This window comes from Hyposmocoma kahamanoa, unplaced genomic scaffold, assembly GCF_003589595.1.
Source record: "Hyposmocoma kahamanoa isolate Upper Pololo Valley unplaced genomic scaffold, ASM358959v1 65, whole genome shotgun sequence".
Classification (NCBI taxonomy): Eukaryota; Metazoa; Arthropoda; class Insecta; order Lepidoptera; family Cosmopterigidae; genus Hyposmocoma; species Hyposmocoma kahamanoa.
The window spans coordinates 5,544,310-5,566,442 of NW_020653853.1; the positions used below are offsets into that span (position 1 = coordinate 5,544,310).

The following is a 22,133-nucleotide window of genomic DNA, read 5'->3' on the forward strand; positions in this document are numbered from 1 at the left end:
GCCGTCGTCTCTAAAGTACACTACCAAATCTCTTTGGTGCTCCAATTCCCAGAAACCTACGCGGCTGGACGGACCGTAGAATGTCTAGCTCATCCTCTACTAGCTCTCTGGAGATGTTACATAACTTCCAACCAGAAGGGAAACTTGAAAATGTTCTCGACATTCACCTTGACATTTGCAAAATACTCGAAAATTCAAGTACCGAACTGTTAAGAGTGTTTTTTAAGAGTTTTAAAGGGTAAGGGTGCTGGTGAAATTGCACAAACATAAGGACTTGTCAACTTGGTCTCAGGGTGACGGGCTTAATGGCAGTGCCCCTCAGATCTTTGTGATTAATAAGCTCTAAGTGACCCTGCAACTATTATGGACAGGCGTGTCGCTTACTACCTTGCTTGATGGCAGAAATAGTTAAGGTAGTGTTTCCTTGGACGAAATCTTTCACAAGCTTTACAAAAAGCGAAAAATTTTGCTATAAAAAGTTTATAGATTTTATAGAGCTTTCCATGAAAACTTGTGCTTTTCCTGTTGTGTATGAAACAATAATACAACATTGGAACAAAAGAAAGGCTGATTCATGTTGCCATCCTAAACTTTTACATTATTAAGTTATGAGCATAAACAAATTGATAATTTAATATTATATAGATTTTAAATACTGAAAAATACGCTTTGTATCTTTTCTCTAAACTACATATAGGTCGGAAAAGCTTTAAAAGTGTAAATTCAATGTGTGATTTGCAGGTAAACAAGCGGTGATGGACTTTTTCATTATTTCGCATAATCAGCACAAAAAAATTGTCTGCATAGACTTATGTTACAAATTGAATGACTACAACAACAGTTTGCTTATTGGCACTAGCAGTTGTTCATATAAATAAGTGCAATGAAACATTTCTTTAAATAAAAAAAAAATTGTAATTAAAAATCATTACAATTTTCAAAGCAATATTTATTTTAAATATTTGTTATTAAATAAGAAAATAACAAAATATGTTAACAAACATAAGTATCTATATCTAAGTCACAAAGGCAGTTTGGACAATAGAAAATAAGGGACGTGAATTAATGAAATGAGATCTATGCACAGTCTTATAATACAATAATTACAATTTTAAGAGTGTTACATCTCTTCAGAACAACCTTTATATCTTGTAAACACATGACCCCATTTTACAAACAACTTTTAATGGCTGAAGTGTACTATGCCCATCCACAGCGTCCCATGTTGCAGATCTATACTTCATATTATGTTGACTCAGTTTCACTTTGAATGATAATGTATGGGGATCAAAGTGGCCATACACTTTCATACAATGTGTTAATGATTGCAACATCACTTTGATACCATGTAGCTGTCCACATTCCCTGCATTGCTCATGTTAAGTGCCATAATTTTGCCACCGTTAGTTGAAAGGGTGCATGAGACATTTTATAAAAAATGTTCTTATGTATACTGCCGTAATCATTAAAAAATATGCCAATCTGTCAGTACTTTGTACAAAGTTACTGCAAGATTAAAGTAGATATTTATTTAATTTAATTTCTTTAAACATTGTTTTCTCAGTTTTGAATTTTTGTCACATGCGCCCATTCAATAACCGGCGGCAGAATTGTGCATCTGTGACTTAGAGGAAACAATAAATTTGTTCTTAAAACTTTAAATGGTACTTTCAAAGTGACCGTACAACTAAAAAAATTCACATTGTTCAACAAACTTTACAACTTTTAGAACAATTAATACCTAAACACGATACAAAATAATTATCTATAATTCTTACAATTTGTACCCATTGCAAAATATCTTGAGCAACACTTACTGTTTAGTGAATTGAGATTATCGATCAATGAGATGGGTTACATGCAAAATTAACATCAAAGAGCTAGGAACATACATCAACTCATCTACACATATTAACCATACTATCATTGGTATAAATACACTGAAAAGTATAATTACTTAACATCCATCACTTGAATACTTGTTACAACGGCCGCCGATGCACTCTTATGATGTATACTTACAGATGCTTAGTTGTTGATTGCAGACTGGCCATGTCATTCATCAACTTGCAATTTTTGGATCCGACTTGACACACAGTCCATGTCAGGTGATATTTCAGGTCCAGGCGGCGGGTCCACAGAAAGGTTAAGATTTTCCAGGGACTGGCAACGCTTCGCAGGGCTTTTACCCTCGCACATACTAGTGCAGTTGCTTGTAGAGGGTTCAAATATACTGCTCTTAAATTCGCATGCATCGCTTGCTTCGCCGCCCACCACATCAGAGTTTTCACTCTTAGTTCTGTGGCGTATGGGTAGAACATAAGGACACAACCTGTTTTTAGTTGTGGTCCTCTTCATGCAATATCCCACGGTGACGTTGGACACGTAGCGCGTATTGAGGCGCATTACATTCAGGTTTGATCGATTCTCTCGCAGAAACTCGCGCCGCGCTTCCGTTATCGCGCTCAACATGCCCAAGTCGTGCAAAGCTTTATCCAAATTGTCCAGATTCATGTGTCTATGTCGGGCTTTCTGTAAACAACGCAATTATTAGTTAACACACGCCCACTACAGTTAGATTATATCATTTTTGACGGCGACAACTTTACATACACTATTCTCGATTTCATTGCATTTCATCTTGACTTAGGATTATACGAAAATTATGCATGGAAATTTGAGAAAATATAAACATCACAAAAAAGTCATAATATTGAACCAGATTGACAAGTAGTGGTTGTGTTACCATACAAAAAAAATGTCTTTAATAATGGCTTAACACAGTGCCTTATTGTTTGACATATCGTCGCCTTACTTTCTCAAACTCGTATCTTAAAGCACAAAGTTACTGAAATGCAAAAAATGGATTGTGTATACAAATTTTGGAGGCTCAAGTCACACCACATTTCCTTCATATTTACATACTAGCTTTTACATATTTTTAAAGTAATGCATCGAAATTAACACCCTTGATAAGAAATTTAAAATAAATAGAAAGTTTTGCCATCTCCTGAATAATCACTCTTTATAAGATACGAGTTGAAGAAAGTAAAGCATCGATATTTGAATAGATCCTATAAGAAAGCATTAAAATCTAAGATTTGACACCCTTGACACTATCTGTTTGACACATAAAATTATACAGACATTAGACAATATTCGTAGAAACAAGAAGAATCCACAAGAGGTCATTCGCCTAAAGTATTTGATTAACACAGTCTTTATTTATTAATGTGTAGAATCTTAAACAATGGCTGAAATATTGAAGGAATGGTTAACGGAAAAGCTTAATCAACCAATAAATTGGGAGCCGCGAGAATTCGGTGAATTGATGAAAAATGGAGAAATCGTAGCTAGAGTCCTCCGAAGTTACCACGTCATTAACGAAGAAAAATATTTCCTGATAAGAGGCACCAATTTACCACTCGATATTCATAGCAACTGGAAGTATTTGGCGGAATGGCTATATGAATTAAATATTTATTTGGCTGATACTGATTTAGTCAATATAAAAGAAGGAAAGGGTTCCGTTTTGCTTCGATTATTCTATCAACTATTTTTAACTCTTGATAAAAAAGATCGTACAGATTTTATAAAGCGAGAGCGAAAAATGGTTTCAAGTTTAGTAGAGAAAATTAACGACAAATTCAAAGTTGACAAAGTGGATGAAATAGAAGAGTATGCCGTAGATCATCTCTCTAGACCACTATTGAACGAACGACATTTCATTGAATGGCAAAGAAAGAAATCTAGGGAAATTAAGGACACGTATGAGTTTATTAAATATAGATACAAAAAAAGTCTTGAAAAAATTGAAGAATCGAATATTGATTCTCAGTACAAAGCTCCTAAAGTGAAAAAAATGACTAGCAAAGAAAAAAGAGACATGGAAAAATTTGCTTTAAAATACCCATGTAAATTTCAAAACTATACTTACGAAGAACTACTTGATTTGGAAGAGAGCTCCTTAGAACGAAAACAAAGCATGAGTAATACGGAATGGGCAAAAAATTATATTGATAATTTATATACAAGAATGCACACAAAATCAGATTCTGAGGAATTCCAAAAACAAATCCGAAATGTTCTTAGTAATTCTTTGTGGGATTTTTCTGTTGGCGAGGAAGAATCCCAACTTGATACAGATTTAGGCAAGAAAGTAATGAAATTGTCGCAATTCGAGAAACAAATGTGCACACAAATAATGGAAACGAAGCAGCAGGCACGAAATTTAGTTAAAAACAGAATTGATGCCGAAAAAGAGTTCGCTGCACAAAGAGATCAACAATTTGCTCAATACTTAGATAATTTTAAAGAAAAAATCCACTTAGGACTGGTAGAAACAGATTTTGAAAAGCATAGACAGGAAATGCTTCATCAGAAACTGTACGCAGAGAAAATGAGAAGGAAACGACTTCACTATTATGAAATATGTTACGAAACAATGCTGGCTTTGGTAGACTACGCAACTAAGTACGCATATTTTACTCAATTGATAGGAGGCCAAATACCCGTTCACTACATTCATGAATGGAAATCGTTATTCTTTAGAAAACAACCCATTTTTGATGTTATAGAACATATGGAAGATCTTTTAAAGGAATATCCTTTAGAGGAGGAGCTTGAACCCGAAGTAGAAGAGATCTTGCGGCTCGAATTAGATCGTCAGGATGCCCTAAATGATAGCGAATTCATAGAGTACCACAACTATTCGTATCCTTGGACACTTGATTTATTGATACCTAATTATGATCCTGAATCCGAAGATCGGAAGTATGAGTATTTGGGCACCCGCATTCTGGGTCATGTAGTTTATACTTTACTAGAAATTAAATATCCTTTCTCTCCAGCAAGACCTCCAGCAGATCTTCCAGATTTTACAGCTAAGGGTCTCATTCGAGGTTTACCAGATAAAGCAATGACTATGCCAATGCAAACCTTGTTAAATTTTAGTAAAATTCATGTTGTAAGACTCGAGGCCGCTATTAATTACTGTTTGCAACAATTCAAAATTGAAATGCTTGGTGTTGCCGATATAGATGTGAATTACGACAAATTTATTAATGTGGCAACGGAAGAAGAAAGTAAAGATTTTGTCAGAGCACTGAAAGAGGATGTAAGTAAGAGCAGTGATATAACGGTTGCTATATCGCCAAATACTAAACAAACACAAACACCAAAAACGCTTCCGGAAGAAGAGTTGGTATTGTCAACAGCTGCTGATCTGGGCAAATATGCATATGAAGTCCTCAATTTTGGAGATTCTTTAACCGATCATTTACTAGCGGCTATGTTGGTGGAGTATATTAAAAGCCATAAAGAGATCAATGGATTTGTTATCATAAATTATCCAAATTCTTACCGCGAAGCAGCAATACTAGAAGAAACATTCTCAGGCCGGGAACCACCACCAGAAGAAGTTTTCGGCGATAGAGATGATATTTATTTGGAAGAAACTATAGCAAAACATCGAAAAATAGAAAAAGACTCGTACCGAGAAATACGTGTATCCAGACTTGTTAATAATCCTCATAAAAAGAGAATTGAAAAACCATTCGAAAGCTATTTCACGTGTTACATTAAACTCAAAGAAACTGAGGATATTCTTCAAGAGTACGTAATATGGGATTTAACACAAGAAAATTCAGAATTGATTGATAGATTTTATGCAATTTTAGGTATAAATTACAGCATGTATTTTGAAGTAATAGAGAAAGATCTCTTAGTGCAAATCTGTAAATATATCATAGGTGATTTGAGCACACCATCGAAATCCAATGACTCATTATTTGGACCGAATGTCGTTAGCCTACTCGACTTTGTATCGTCAGATGATAAAAGAACAAAATCTAAAATAATTAAACCAGAAGTGTCTTTAATAAGATCTAAGGAAAAGGTAAGGCGTAATGTGTCGAAACAAAGTAGATCTAAGGAATTTGAAGTCGTTAAAGCTCCTGATTCACAAGAAGAATTGCGAGACGATCTTATTGCTGTAACCATGGATGACGATGTTGAGGAAGAACATGATAGATCTGAGTGGACTGTGGAGGAAGTTAAAGTTTTGGCTGGAGAAGAAGATTGGGAGTATGGAGAGTTACCTATCTCTGAAAACATTGGTATAGCTTTGGCTACATGTTGGGAAAAAATTGAAAAATCTTATATTCATGACCTACAACAACTTTTCTTTTCGAAACGCTTACAGATGAACTATTTAATACCATATGCTAGATACATCAAAGATAAAATGGAACAAATAATTACGTTGCCGTCTTTTAAACAAGATCTTGTTAGTCAGTTTCAAAAAGAATACAATGACTTCGAAGACGACTGGCGAGATGTGAACTTAACGAAGAACGAGTGGCACTGTCGAATAAAGGAGCTACAGCATAGATTGTACAACATTTGTGACGAGAGGAAAATATACGCCGAACAGCAGCGGGTAGCATTGATAATGGATAACTGGGTATTTGAAGAACTCACTACGATGGCTAACACTTACATATCGTGTATGCAGACAGAATTAAACAGGTACAATATTTGTGCATAAAATTTAACGAAAGATTACCCAAACATAAACACGTCAAGTGTTTGAGACGATAGTACAATTTTTCCACGATTTACCCGATATTACAGACATTATTAGATGATTTTCATAACTGTGTTTATGCTATGAAAACTGTATTTATAATTTAATATACGTATTTTTTTTAACGCACAGGCTCGTAGCCGCATTAGGGAAACCCTGTATCGCGGATGCTATGGACACACACATAGACAACCACAAATTACACCCAAACTCGTGAGAGAAATAAATGTAAGCCATCATTGACTTACAATTATATGGACGTCGGGTCCGCGCTAAAAAGTGTCCGCACTTGTAAGGCGCTAAAATCGTATACAGAGCGCGACACTCCGCTTTAGTCTTCATTTGTTCTACTGACAGTGCGATACTGCGATGACATTACAATTTAAATTTCGAATAGGTTGACTTGGGACATTTTTTTCGTGGTTTTTGTATTAGACCCGTCGTCCATTTATTTGTAAGTCAATGTAAGCCATACAAATATTTCTCCCAGCCAGGGAATCGAACTCGGGACCTCTGCGTGGCACTCCAGCATGGTAGCCGTTCAGCCGCGGATGCAGTTAATTCTGTTCTGCTCGTCTATTTCAGATCGATATTAACATTTCAAGCGTTGCATGATTTTTACTACGCTATGATCAAAAAAGTACCTTCAAATGACAGACTAGTATCCAAAGATTTAACCAAGATAAATCGTGAAAGTGATGAAACTTCTGGAAGTCGAAAAGGAGGCGAAGATAAAATATTTAGACAAATGAAAAATAATTATCAAGAGTTATTAATGAAGGATATTGAAATTAATTATAGTAACAATCCATTCAACATGATAATAGAAAATAATGTGAAGTTTGCTATGAAATTTGTTAAGGAAACTAATGATCATTACAGGTCAATGATTAGTAAAGAATATAGCGATATAGCAAAATTGGTGACAGCGACAAAGAAAAAAGATGAAAGCAAAGACTCTTCCCAAGAAAGTATCAACCAAGAAGAACATTTCAAACGAAATGCGTTAAATTGCATTGAAGAGTGGATAATGGGTATAAACGGAGAAATGTATAGAGTAACCCTAAGAATGCTAGCGCTGCAATATAAGTGCTATCATGATATGAAACTTTTTAGTGACCACATTTTTAAGACGTTTAAGGAAATACAAAATGATATCAATAACTATTATTTGAACGAGATCAACTCTGTGGACAGACTTTGCAAATACTTTCAAATGGCTACTGAAAATGGTAGAAAGATTCCAGAAACCTTAATTCTTGAGGGCGATATGTTTGTAATTGATCCAAATCTGATGCAGTTTGCATTGGTTGAGCCTGCACTAAAAGCAGGAGAGACCACTGAATTACCCAATGATTTAGAATTTAAAATTTGCCAATTGGCCAGACTTCGGACTCAATTTAAAATTGTGGCTCCAACTGGCCTTGCATTACTTCAAGCATTCATTTATCTTCTACAAGATTTTGTGTTCTTCGGTAAAGAATCCTGTGAAGGACCACTTGTCCCTGAAAGCTGGAAACGTGTAGATCCTGACCAGATATCGAAACTTGTTTATTTGTTTTTTGGAGAAACCGCGTATGTAGATTGGAGGGATTTCCTTATATATTGTTTGAACATTAAGTTCCCAACAGTAGACGAATTATTAGATTTACGTCATAGACTTCGTTGTAAGGATCGTGACTCAACAGAGGTTATTGGCAGGGATGATTTTTTGAAAGAGGAATTGTGGTTTGAAAGATATTTTGACATTGAGGATCCGTACGCTCAATTGAGGAGGGAGCTAATTAAGCACTTTATATATGAGTTATATGAAACTTCTGAAGACGTTATGAATTATTCAGCATTTTTACTAGCATTTTGCAAACATGTTGATCCAATCCAAGGGTTTGCGTCAGCGTTATCGATGGCCGTCGGTAAAAAGACGTGTTATTCTTTAGAAGAATGCGAGGATGTTATATGCAAAATGATAAAATTGAAGCAGTACAAAGATGAATGTTTAGCCTGTGCCCACATGTGCACCGCGCAGTTTTTAGACACAGTACTTACTAACGTATTAGATTACTGTGAAGGAACTACTGTTACAATATTACCTAATGAAATAGATAATAAAGAGAAGGGCAAAGTCAAGACAAAGGGCGGCAAAGGAAAAAAAATGGAAACAGGTCGTTCAGTGAAGGGTAAAGAGAGTTTGGTTCTAGGTAATGCATCCAAAAGCAGTCGTAGTGTAGTCGCTCCGTCTAATTATGAACTGAACATGACTTATATATGCAAACCATGCGAGGAGGAACCTCAAGAAGAGAAGGTGATTGAGAAGGAGGAAGCAGAAGAAGAGCACAAGAGTGAAGTATATGTAGACCCAAATTTGGCTTACGCTGTCAGTCAGGATGTTATATGGAACGTATTGAGGATTTGCTTGCCGTGGCATTTTGAGCTAGTCCCGGAGGAGAAGATGACACCTTATATCGGTATGGTGCAAGAAGTGATGAAGCGGCTTGAGGTGAACCATGAAAATGGTGACATATATGTCGCTATGTTTGTGGCCGACCCTAACATATGCAAATTTTTGCACAAGGTCAGAAAGTTTACAGCTGTCTCAATGATAGACGAAGTCCTTAAAATTTGTACTTAATATATTATGTTTTGTGCGTTTACTCCGAATGAGTAATATTTTAATTTTCTATTTTATTATATTATTATTCTTAGATATCTTACTACTTAAAATACCTATTGCAATAAAGTTTTGAATTTTAAAATATTAATTAGTTTTAGAGATCCGTAATCATACGTAACAAAAGCCTTGTTGGAGATTCCGGTGTCACTGCCCGTATGTCACTCTGAATGTCACTGATGTTTGGTTGTTTATTCATATTCATATGTACGCTTTTGACCGGGGCTGGCTAGTCAGCGTCGTCCGCTGAATGTTTAATATGTGAAACGTTCGAAATGTTATTTCATAGCTCAGTTTTGCGTTATACTACTTTTTTTACAATTACAAAAACAAAGAAGCAGTGATCATAAACATTTTTATTCAGACAACATATTGCAGCAAAGGAAAAATAAACATCGTGAGAATTTATGAAAAAAGTTTGAAACCTTCTGTGTGAATATACTTGTATACAAATTTATCACATACATTTGCGATACAAATCTTGTATCACATAATTATTTGAAACATTATAATGCAATTATTATATATATATATATATTATATTTAATTATTATTATTAATTATTAACACATAGATCGAACATTTAGAAAAAAATCCTTCGAACCGACGGCTTCTAGCAAACCGTGTCTGATGCTATGCTAACTAAGCCACGGAACGAACCAGCGGACTTCACGAATTTTTCCTTGTGCTTTCCATCGAGGGAATTTTTTGTAAGTATTCGATGTTTGTACCTATTTATAATTATAACAAAGTAGTGGAGTCGTTTCATAAAAAAATAATTGAATATCGTGGGTGGTGAAACGTACTGACGTGCAATAAAACACTTCAATTATAATGCAATTTTGAGTGAGAGTGACTTGCAAAATAAAATAATTCTTAAAACTCATAAGGTAGTGGAATCAATCACGCACAGTCTTAAGGATTTATTTTTTGTTTTAGTTTTTTAATTTTGGATAAGTCACATGGAACTGGAGAAAAGGTTTAATTGATTCAAAAGTCTTCAAATAATTATTGAAAGTGCTTTAATTAGATCAATTAATAAGAAAACATTGTTATTCGAGAAAACGTATACCCTGTTTGAGTAATAAAAATTAATTTGCTACTCCGCGAACCCAGTGATGGTTAAATCGTGCAAAATAGCTACGCTTGTGTTGAATATTTTTTCATATAGATAATTATCCCACCCTCCCTCCGCATAAAAATAATTCAAATTTAAATTCAAAATCTTTATTTTATAGGTAAGCATTATTACACTTAATAATATAACACAATAGTTAAACTCTACCGCTCATTCGTAAAGCAGATTCCCCTGAGAAGAATGAGCAAGAAACTCTAGGGGTTGTTCTTTGTAAATAACATTTGCACACATTCAACATTTACAATATATATTTTTTTTATTTGAAACATCAGATATCGAGACTACCTCCATGAGCTAAACGGGTTACTACCACGGATTTTTGTCGTCCAAGTACGCAGAAGTTGTATATATATAACCTTTAGTATAAAGTTTTGGTTTCACTATGGTTCTAAGCCTCGTGAAAGGCAAATTTTGTATATCAACCGGAATCTTGTTATAGAAGCATATGCATTGCCCCTTAAAAGATTTTTTAACTTTGTGAAGACGACTATCAAGAAAAGCTAGCTTATTTTTATTCCTCCTATTAATATTATGTCTGTCACTATTTTTCATAAACAAATTACTATTTCTATTTCTATGCCTCTATTCCTATTCCTATTCCTATTTTTGTTTGAAAAAACAAATATAACGCGATTTAAATCCGGAAAAATAGTTTCATTTCCTATGTATTTCTACTTAGCTCGAGACTTTGTTAAAAAAGAGAATTACGATAGCTGTTGGACTGCCTATGGAAAAATATTCGTAAGAAAGAGACTAGGAACGCCTACAATTCGTATTGAATCAGAAGATGATTTTATCAGACTTAAAAAATCTACATTGTGACTGTTAATGTTTAGTCCTCTGCTGTTTCTTTTTAATGATTTATTTGTATTAATGTACACACCTAACTCACAAACTTTACACTCACACACTCTTCTAAGAATGGTAATATATAGCAATAAAAACATCACCAACAAATTTTTAAATTATTCGCAATCAATCAAATTAATTATAATATGTGTAACGTACTCTGACTACTCTGTCAATTTTCTATTAAGTTATGACATTTCACATTACAACTTCAAATCACTGACGAATAAAAGTTGATAATTTAAGTACATTCAGAACTGATCTGGACTCACTTTCAGTGGCGGAATTCTCGACATGCATGATAGATGATTGCACTAAGTTGTGCCCCAAGGTAAATTCTCTAAAAATAATAAATCAAAATATTAGAAGTATTAACTGCAATTTTGACGGTTTTCAAATATTATTGCTTAGAGCTAACATTGAATGGGATTTCATTATTTTGACTGAGTGTTGGTTATTTAAGTCTCCTCCTATTCCTAATATTGAAGGTTATTACGTCGCGGCATCTAGTGTTCATAATTCTCAAAATGAGGGTGTTTTTGTTTATTATAACAGTAAACTTAAAATCAATGTAGCCGAACACCCACTTTCCAATGCTAACTGTCTTGTTCTAGTTACTGACGGGGACACTGTGGTCGTTTCCATTTATAGACCTCCCTCCGAGCACAATATCACTAATTTTCTCGTATCACTGGACAACCTGCTGTGCAAATACACTTCCTTCAAAAATATAATCCTGGTGGGTGATATAAACATTGATATTTCTGGAGAAAGCAGTGACCTTCGCTCTACTGATTATCTAAATTTGATAACCAGTCATGGTATGTTACCAGCCCATAACTTGTTCACTCGTAACCGATCTTGTTTGGATCATGTTCTTTTGAAAACACGAAAATCAGCTTCCTGCTATGTCGTGCAGGCATCTTTAACTGACCACGACAGTGTGATACTTTTTCTACTGTCCACATGTAAATCGGCAAACCCTTGTAAAACATATAGACAAATCAATTATGCAGCACTCGAAAGTGAAATTGGCAGTATTGATTTTAGCCCTTTATACAATATGACGGATGTAAACATGGCTACTGTCTATTTTTCCAAATCCATAGGGCGAGCCATTACTGCCAATTCTGTCCTAAAAATTGTCCCAAACAGAAAACGTACAATAAAACCATGGATTACAACGGGTTTGTTGAGATGTATTAAAAACAGAGATTATATACATTTAAAATTAAAAAAATCTCCTAATAATGACATACTTAAAAAAACCTACACTCGTTATAGAAACTTCTGTTCTGCTATTCTGAAAAAGGCCAAGAACGAATTTGAAAAAACTGAAATAAAAAAAGCAAATAAGAATAGTAAACAAATATGGAATGTTATAAAAACGATTACAAATACTTCTAAATCTGTTTCATCGGCATCGGCACTAATTACATCTCCAAACCTCGATCCAAAAACCTCCGTTAATGCCATTAATACATTTTTTGCTAATGTAGGGCAAAAACTTGCCAGCAATATAGACTCTACTAGTTACTCTCGGTTAAATTCCAATGTTTCTCCCTTTTCCAATAGTTTTGTTTTGTTTCCTACAGATGAACATGAGATTGAGTCACTGATTAATAACCTAAGATGCGACTGCGCCGTCGGATATGATGGCATCTCTGGAGCGTTACTTAAAAGGTTAAAACATGTTTTTATATCACCCATTACTTTTATTTGTAATTTGGCCTTCTCGACTGGAGTATTCCCTGATGCCTTCAAGCTTCCCCAGGTTATCCCTATTTATAAAAAAGGAGACAGAAACTGTGTCGACAATTACAGGCCTATCTCTATCCTACCTACATTGTCAAAAATTTTGGAAAGACTTTTAAATTCAAGGTTGATTAATTATTTGGAAAGAAATAACCTTTTATCTGATTCACAATTTGGCTTCCGCCCTGGCCTCTCAACTAACGATGCTGTCCATGAAGTAACAAATTTTATAGTAAATAAAATTGATAAAAAACAAAAACTTCTTGGTATTTTTCTTCATTTATCCAAAGCTTTCGACACAGTTTCAGTTCCGCTGCTCATTTCCAAATTAGAGATGCTTGGTGTAAGGGATATTCAGTTACAAATTTTTAAAAGCTATTTGACTGATAGACGTCAATTTGTTAAAATTGACGATTGGACTAGTAATGAACTTCCTACAACTTACGGTGTCCCCCAGGGAAGTATCCTGGGTCCCACCCTATTTTTAGTTAGTATATTGATTCCCTTTGTAGGCTCCCTTTGTTATGTGGTAAAGTTTTTACATATGCGGATGACACTGCCCTGATATTTCATGCGAATACATGGTCTGACGTTTACCGTTATGCTCAATTAGGTTTTGATTCAGTATCTAAATGGTTAAAGTGTAACGTGCTCACTCTAAATATTGAAAAGACAAATCTTATCACTTTTAGTAAGACAAAAGCAACACAACCCAATCAAAACACCTATCGTATCCTTGCCCATTGCTGTAGCTCCTTCGATTCCCGTATTTGTAATTGTCCCAACATTGTCCAATCAGAGTGTGTTAAATATTTAAGTATCCTGATAGATAGTACTTTAACTTTTAAAGCTCACATTGATGCCCTGTGTTCAAGAATTAGAAAACTTAATTTTGTTTTTAAGAAATTACGTCATGTTGCGGACAGTTGCGTCATAAAAACGGTCTATTTGGCCTTATGTCAAACTCTTCTAACGTATTGTGTTACTAGTTGGGGCGGTGCGGCTAAAACAAATCTTATAAAACTGGAACGCACTCAAAGATCTGTACTGAAAACGGGGTGGAAACTACCTTTTCTTTATTCCACCTCTTGCCTCTACGAAAAGTGCGAAGTTTTATCTGTTAGGCAATTGTATATCCTTCAAACAGTATTGAAAGCACACTCCCTAGTCGAGTACGATCCGGACTCTATATGCAATAAACGCCGCAAACACGCAGTTTTCCCACCATTCGCCGCTAATAGCAGCTTTGCACAGCGCTTCTTCTGTTTTCAGAGTGGTTATTTGTATAACAAAATAAATTATTCATTACACATTTATAAACTTACCAAATATGAGTGTAAATATAAAATTTCTCATTGGTTGCAAAAACTAGACTATTCTGAAACTGAAAATATTATTGCCATTCTTGTCTAATTTGACATCTGACAACCTCTAACACACATACACACACTGACACATGCTTTCTCACACGGACGCACGCACGCACGCCACCTCGCGCGTGCACTCATCATACTTAAACACACACACACACATACACACACACACATACACACACACATACACACATACATACACACACTTACAATAACGCACATTTAAACCTTCACACATTAACTTGCATGTTAGTTTTAAGTTAATTTTGTATTCTCAACAGTTCTTTTATTACTTTTCTTGATTTTATATAAGACTAGTCTGAGAGGGCGAGGGCCTGGTGAGCTGTAATACAGGTTTAGTTGCCTAGTACGGTCTCCAGTCTCTCACAAGTGTTTCAATTTCTCATATTGTTAGTCTAATGAAATTTATATTAGTTTAAGTTCTTGTGTTGAGAAAAAAGAAAAAAAAATAATCATAATCAATACCTATGTGTAACAATCGCGAAAACCTAAGAACTCGATAAATTACTATTCCTTTTAACATAAATTACATTTTCATAAATGTACTGTGAGGCTAGTGTAAGAATGTTAATTTCCTTAAACTTATCTCTCAAAGATACTTTGGGGCCCAGATTGTAAATTGCCCTAACTGCACGTTTCTGCAGGACAAAGATTATTGATATCGGCGGCATTACCCCAAAGCAAAATGCCGTATGTCATTAGACTGTGAAAGTAGCTGAAGTAAACCAATCTAGCGGTTTCGACGTTTGAAAGTTTCCTTATTTTTTAATCGCGTATACTGCAGAGCCGAGCCGTTTTGATAACTTACTTATATGGGGACCCCATTTCAATTTAGCATCTAACGTTACACCTAGAAATACAATTGTATCCACAAGATTCAATTTTTCGTTTCTAACTACAATGTTTGTAACCATCTTTCTAACATTGGGTAATGTAAATTTCACACAATTTGTTTTTTCTCATTAAGGAGTAGGTTATTAACAGCAAACCAATCAACTACTTTAGATATAGCATTGTTCACATCGTCGTAGGAACATTGGTGCCTTTTAACTTTAAATAATAAGGAAGTATCATCAGCAAACAATACTATCTCATGTTTTATACCCTCCGTAAGGCTAGGTAAGTCATTAATATAAACTAAAAACAAAAATGGGCCTAGAATTGAACCTCGAGGGACACCCATGCTAATTGCAGACCATGATGATCTCGTACCGTTAACATCGACTCTCTGTACCCTACCACGCAAATACGACTCAAACGCCTTGGAAACGTCACAGAATACACCAATAGCATCATATGAAACTTCCCATGCATCAAATATATGATTAATCAACTCGACACCAGCATCGGTTGTAGAGCGACCCCGAGTGAAACCAAATTGTTTAGGAGATATTAAGTTATTACTATAAAAATGTGCACACATCTGATTTAGAATATTTTTTTAAAATATTTTACTGAGAGTTGGTAGTATTGATATAGGTCTGAAATTGGTGGGGTCAGAAATACTACCAGATTTCAAAAGTGGAATAACTTTGCTGCATGAGGTCAGGAAAGACACCATCATCAACACATTTATTAAAGACACAGGCTAAGTAAGGCGCAATACAATCAACTATAGAACTAATTACTCTGACTGAAAGACCATCATGATCAGCAGTATTTTTTATGTTCATAGACTTAAAAGCTTTAATAATATCGTTTAGAAATACATGACGGAACCTTAAATTAGTGATACTAACTGCATTATTTTCTTTTAGTAAGGAATCAGCGGCGGTGGGAGATGAATTTAACGACGTAGTAGTCAAAATTGGAAAGTCAGTAAAAAAAATTTCAAATATAAGCAACTTCTGCATCTGTGTGTAATTTGGCCATTAAATCTTAGTTGAAAATCTAAGTTACGAGGTTTGACCCTTCCAGTTTCGTTGTTTATAATATTCCAAGTCGTTTTTACTACATTCGCGCTGCTTTTAATTTTATTATTTATAAACATTGCTTTGGCTGCAACACAAACACGTTTAAACATTTTCGAATTTTTTTTTCCTAATATTTTCCTAACAAAATCATTAAAACTGTTACTAGTGTTATAAGTCCTTTCATCGTAAAGATCATATAGCCTTTGTCTAGTTTTATGAATTCCCACAGTCGCCCAATCACTAAATTTCAATGAATTATTAATAGTTATGATTTTGGACTTAAAAACATTATCATGTTCACTTTTCACTATATTGAAATCTGAATTATACAATTTATTGGAATCGTTAACGTACGGAATGTCAGTTAGTTTAAGCATTACGTTATTTCTATGAGCTTTAAGTCGACCATTATTTATCGGAACACATGTGATATCCTTTTTTGGCATTTCGTCAACAGTTATATTAAAAGTGGCCAATTCACCGCAGTGATCAGAAGTTAATTTATTTATAATAGATTTATTACTAGGTACGGCGTTAGTATAAATGTTGTCTAAACAAGTGGCAGTAGTAAGTTATTCTAGTAGGCACCAAGAAAAGATTCACAAGATTATAACATTGGAAAAATGATATGAGCCTGCTTCTAGCACTGGAATCTTTTAATAAGTTAACATTGAAGTCACCAACCGAAAAAGTAACCGTAATAAAGGTGATGATGCAAAATTCAATTGTTCATTTATTATATTCTACAACCTTTATGGTTGTACCTAATTATTTCCATCTGTTCTAAAACACCCAGACGTAGTCCTTTTTTGCAAAAATGTAAGATTTTATAAGAATGGGATTCTGGTAAAATATGATTTGTTTCCAATAAATGTTTAAAATTGGACCTGTATGGGTGCTTATGCCTAAACGAAGAAACATGCTCTTTATATCTAGTTATAAAGTTACGCCCTGTTTGACCTATAGGTATATACACTGTTATATGTGTCACAGGTGAGTTTATAAACTCCCGACTTCTTTCCACTTTTCACTCTTTCCTTGCTATTGCAAAGTCTAGAGCGCAATGTGTTATTTGTGTTAAAAGCAACATTTATATATAACATGTTATATATATAACATTTATAAATCTTTTCTGACAAATGGCCAACATAAGTAATGCTTGCTTTATATTTATTATTAAGCTGTGAGGAACTGCAGTATACAAAGCTGTATCTGTATGCGTAGGCTAAGGCGATTAACACACTGCACCGCGCCCCGCGACGGCGCGAGACGCGGAATCACGCGCGCGGTGGCGGAGACGCAGATCTGCGTCAACGCGCGGTTGAATCTGCGCGGGGGCAGTAGTCTAGCGGCCCCGCGTCACTTAAAGTACTCGCTTCGCAGTTGAACGCCGTAGTAATTGTATATGTAGCCGAGATCCTTCTTTGACAAGAATGGTTAATAATACGGAACTCATTCAGGACGCTGCAGTTATACTGTCTATTTGGTTTTTGTTTACTCAAATAAAAAGACACCGAAGATATTCGATACATCCCTTTTTACAAACCAGCTCGATAAATGGATAATTTCAACTTCATTACAAAGATTTAAGAAAATATGAAGATAAATTTGGTCGATTTCCAAATGCAAATATAAATTTTTCGACATTGTGATCTATTATAGAAAACTGAATGTCCTTAAGCTTAAAAATCTGCGCGGTAGTGCGGAGCGCAGTGTGCCATAGCCTGCTGTTCGCCGCGCCCCTCCGTGCCCCCGCGCGGAGAAGCTTTGACAGTGTGTTCTACGGCGCGTGTTTTCACACAACTGAGGTACTTCAGTACAACGTTAAAAAATGCAGCTCCGTCGCGGGGCGCGGGGCAGTATGATAATCACCTTACGGTAAATTTTAGAATCATGTTTGTTATCTTCTTTGGTTATAGTTAAATCTAAGAGAGTTGTTTTGTTATAATTCTTTCTTAAACTTAATTTTTGGCTGTTTGTTGTTAAGGTCGTTTACAAAATTGTCCAGCTGTCTCTTACTACCTGTCCAACAAAGTATCAAATCATCAACATACCTAAAGTAATATAGTGTATATCTATTACCTGCAATGTATTGAATTTCAAAATGATCCATAAATATGTCTGTCATTAAAGGACTGAGAGGAGAACCCTTGCTAGGCCATCACATTGCAAGTAATATTGTCTGTTAAATCTAAAGTAGTTTTGTTTCATGCAAAAAAAAGAGATGTCAATTTTGTCAACTCATCAACTTCGCCAGGACGTAGTCATCACTTTTAGTGATCTTTAAGAATATTTAAAGTGTACTGACATTTTAATTAGACCCTACACTGTAGGGAACACTGCGCCACTCAGAACAGTTAGAGTCGTATTCTAGAACTCTACTCAATGCTCAAGTCAGGACTTGAGTATGATTCAAAGCACTAGAAATCATACTCAAGTCCTTGCCATTGCACCGACCCCACGTCGCCGACTTAACCGGCGTGAGATAAACCCGGGGGGGTTTTAGTGGGGTAGGCCCTCCAGTCTGGAGGGAGAGTCCCCACATAACCCCTGAGTCTCCCTGGGCTCAGGGGTATCTATAAAGATTTCCCCCCGTAAAAAAAGGGTCGTTTGTAATGAGTCAGTATTTTTACAAGTTAATATTAGGGGTTAAAGTATGAAATTGCCGTTTTATTGCAATAGGTTCTTTGAATTTTCATAGAATCTTCATGGTTTGAGGTTTTCGAATGAAACTTTTTTCAAATGGTTTCTGTGTTTTTTTTTTTTTAAATTTGAAACATTTGAATATCGACTTTCAATTGTTTTTGTTATTCAATTTAGACAAGAAAGATGGATACTGCGAAAATTCGAGTGATTTTTGAATACGAGTTCCGACGCGGAACTAACGCGGCAGAAACAGCCCGCAATATCAATGCTGCGTTTGGAGAGGGGTCTACTAATGAACGCACCGTGCGATTTTGGTTTAAACGCTTTCGTGATGGAAATTTCGACTTAAAGAACGAGCCACGAAGAAGACCGCCCACACAGGTGAATAACGATGAATTAAGAGAGATAGTGGAAGCCGATCCTAGTCAAACTACCCAGGAATTAGCGGCATGGTTTAACGTTACCTTACCCACAATATTGACTCACTTGCGTCAAATCAATAAAATAAAAAAATACGAAAAATGGGTGCCTCATGATTTGACTGATCTGCAGAAAGAAACGCGTGTTGAAACTTGTGTTGCCTTGTTGAACCGGTACAGAAATGAAGGAATATTGGATCGAATTGTAACATGTGATGAAAAGTGGATTCTTTATGATAACCGGAAAAGAAAAATGCAATGGCTGACCCCAGGTCAAATGCCACAACAGTGTCCTAAAGCAAAACTTACCAATAAAAAGGTAATGGTAACTGTTTGGTGGTCTCAGCATGGTGTTATTCACTATAGTTTTCTCCGATCTGGTCAAGCAATAACGGCAGATGTCTATTGTGCCGAACTCCGAACCATGTTGACAAAACTAGCAGTAAAACAGCCCCGACTCATGAATCGATCTTCACCATTATTGCTCCACGACAACGCGAGACCTCACACAGCACGAGAAACCATTTTGACCCTTCAGGAACTGCAGTTAGAAACCATTCGTCATCCTCCGTATTCACCAGACCTTGCTCCAACGGACTACCATTTTTTTCGTGATTTGGACAATTATCTACGTGACAAGAAGTTTTCTTCCCAGGAGGCAGTACAAAATGCTTTCACACAGTTTGTGCAGTCTAGATCGTCGGAGTTCTATCGCAAAGGCATTAATAACCTTCCCATTAGATGGCAGCAATGTATAGATAATAATGGCAACTATTTTGATTAAATAAATTTGTTAAAAATTTAAAAAATAAACAATTTAGATTTTCAGTCAAATCGGCAATTTCATACTTTAACCCCTATTATTATGGAAATGTCGTCTGCAAACAGTACACAAAAGTAACCTACATGCGGTGGAAGGTCATTTAAGACCAAGAAGAGAATACAGCCCAACACACTTCTTTGTGGTATGGATCTGGACACTCGATCTGATCTTATACGGTCAATTTGTCCAGTGCTGTAATTTGTGCTTTCTATTTCCACGTATTATGAGCGATTTTTGAGACAAGAAACAGACCAGCGGTGAGCTCACTCCCCTTATTCCAAGTCCGTATAGTTTTTGTTGCAAAATCCTGTGATTTACCATGTCATACGACTTGCTCATGTCTAGCAATAGGCTGATAGCATGTTGTTTACCATTTATCGAATCTAGTATTTTTTGTATACATTTATAAATTGCTAAAGAGGTAGATCGGTTTTTCCGGAATCCATGTTGACTGTCATGGAGGTTATTATATTTTTGAAAAAAGGAATTAAAATAATATAAAAATAGTCGGTTTGACATAGCAGTTTCAATAATTTTTGCAAAAGTAGGCAATAAGCCTATGGGCGATAATTAGTGATCTATTCCACTAACTATAAGTTCAATCAGTTGAACTAATCGGACACAAACATTCCAATAAGTTCGACTAGGTACATCAGAGGGACCGAGGCGAGCGACCCGCTCCCCAAGAGGTGGAGCGGGAGCGCTGCCTCGCGGCGCAGCGCATGCGGGACCGGTGGAAAGAAGGCTTGGCGGATCCCCCCTATGGTGCTCGTACCATAGAGGCGATTCGCCCTGTCCTCGTAGAGTGGGTAAACCGGTCCCACGGGCCACTGTCGTACCACCTTGTGCAGGTGCTGACCGGGCACGGCTGCTTCGGTCACTACCTGCACAAGGTGGCGAGGAGGGAACCGTCCCCGTCGTGCCACGAGTGCGGCGCTGCGGATGACACCGCGCAGCACACCCTAGAGGTGTGTAGCCGGTGGGATGAGCAGCGCCGCACTCTGACGGGGACTATAGGGCAGGACCTCTCGTTGCCGAGCGTGGTTGCCGCCATGCTCGATAGCGAGGAGTCCTGGGAGGCGATGGCCTCCTTTTGCACAGAGGTTATGTCGCAAAAGGAGGCCGCGGAGCGGGTGCGCGAGGACGCGGCGGACGCGCACCGCTCCGGCGCAGACGTACGGGGAGAAGGCGAAGGCAGTTCGCTGCTCGCCTGATCCCCTATTGAGACCAGCGGGCTCTGGACAGGGACTCCGAAGCCTGCATTGCACGGCCTCGCTCGTCTGGGGGGCGGGTCGGAGGACAACCGACTCGTCCCTCCGTTGGCGCGGGAGCCCTGGCGCCGGCGTCGTGGTGAATGTCCACTGATCCCACGGCGCCGACTCAACCGGCGAGAGGGAAACCCGGGGGGGTTTTAGTGGGGTAGGCCTTCCAGTGTGGAGGGAGAGTCCCCACATAACCCCTGAGTCGCCCTGGGCTCAGGAGTATCCATAAAGATTTCCACCCCGTAAAAAAAAAAAAAAAGTATATCTATTCAGAAAGTTGAACTTATTGGACAAAATTCATCCTGTTAGTTCAACTTCCAATTATTTAAATAATAGCTCAATGTATAATGGCTGTTATTGAAACAAATGTTCCAAAAACAAAGGTGCAGTTTGTATTAATAATTATAACAAACTAGTGGAGTAATTTCACAAAAAAACAATTGAATATCAATTCAATAAAAATATAAAATACATTGGGTCCGACGTTTCGGCCCCTTTACAGGTCCCATGGTCACGGTTGACAATGGAACCTGTAAAGGGCCCGAAACGTCGGTTTGTTTGAAAAAACAAATATACGCGATTTATATCCGGAAAAATAGTTTCATTTCCTATGTGTAACAATGGCGAAAACCTAAGAACTCGATAGTCGATAGCTTTTATGGCGCAATAGGAGAGTTATA

General features: G+C 36.5%; 2 protein-coding genes across 2 annotated transcripts; one reads left to right on the forward strand and one right to left on the reverse strand.

The window, feature by feature from the left end:
* Positions 1-1,012: 1,012 nt before the first annotated feature.
* LOC113231387 lies at positions 1,013-2,551 on the reverse strand. The gene has a single exon (XM_026465688.1). The coding sequence runs from the start codon at positions 2,512-2,514 to the stop codon at positions 2,056-2,058; it is 459 nt and encodes a 152-aa protein (XP_026321473.1). The 5' UTR covers positions 2,515-2,551; the 3' UTR covers positions 1,013-2,055.
* A 699-nt stretch (positions 2,552-3,250) lies between these two features.
* On the forward strand, positions 3,251-9,215 carry LOC113231504 (sperm flagellar protein 2-like). The gene is made up of 2 exons (XM_026465829.1): positions 3,251-6,528; positions 7,172-9,215. Exons 1-2 carry the CDS (start codon positions 3,251-3,253, stop codon positions 9,213-9,215), a joined length of 5,322 nt encoding a protein of 1,773 aa, XP_026321614.1.
* Positions 9,216-22,133: the final 12,918 nt, after the last annotated feature.

Bases quoted from the DNA above. Each gene is read 5' to 3' on its own strand.
- LOC113231387 (XM_026465688.1), bottom strand. From the start codon at position 2,514: ATGAATCTGGACAATTTGGATAAAGCTTTGCACGACTTGGGCATGTTG.
- LOC113231504 (XM_026465829.1), top strand. From the start codon at position 3,251: ATGGCTGAAATATTGAAGGAATGGTTAACGGAAAAGCTTAATCAACCA. The intron at 6,529-7,171 runs GTACAATATTTG...CGTCTATTTCAG, and splicing joins ATGCAGACAGAATTAAACAG to ATCGATATTAACATTTCAAG.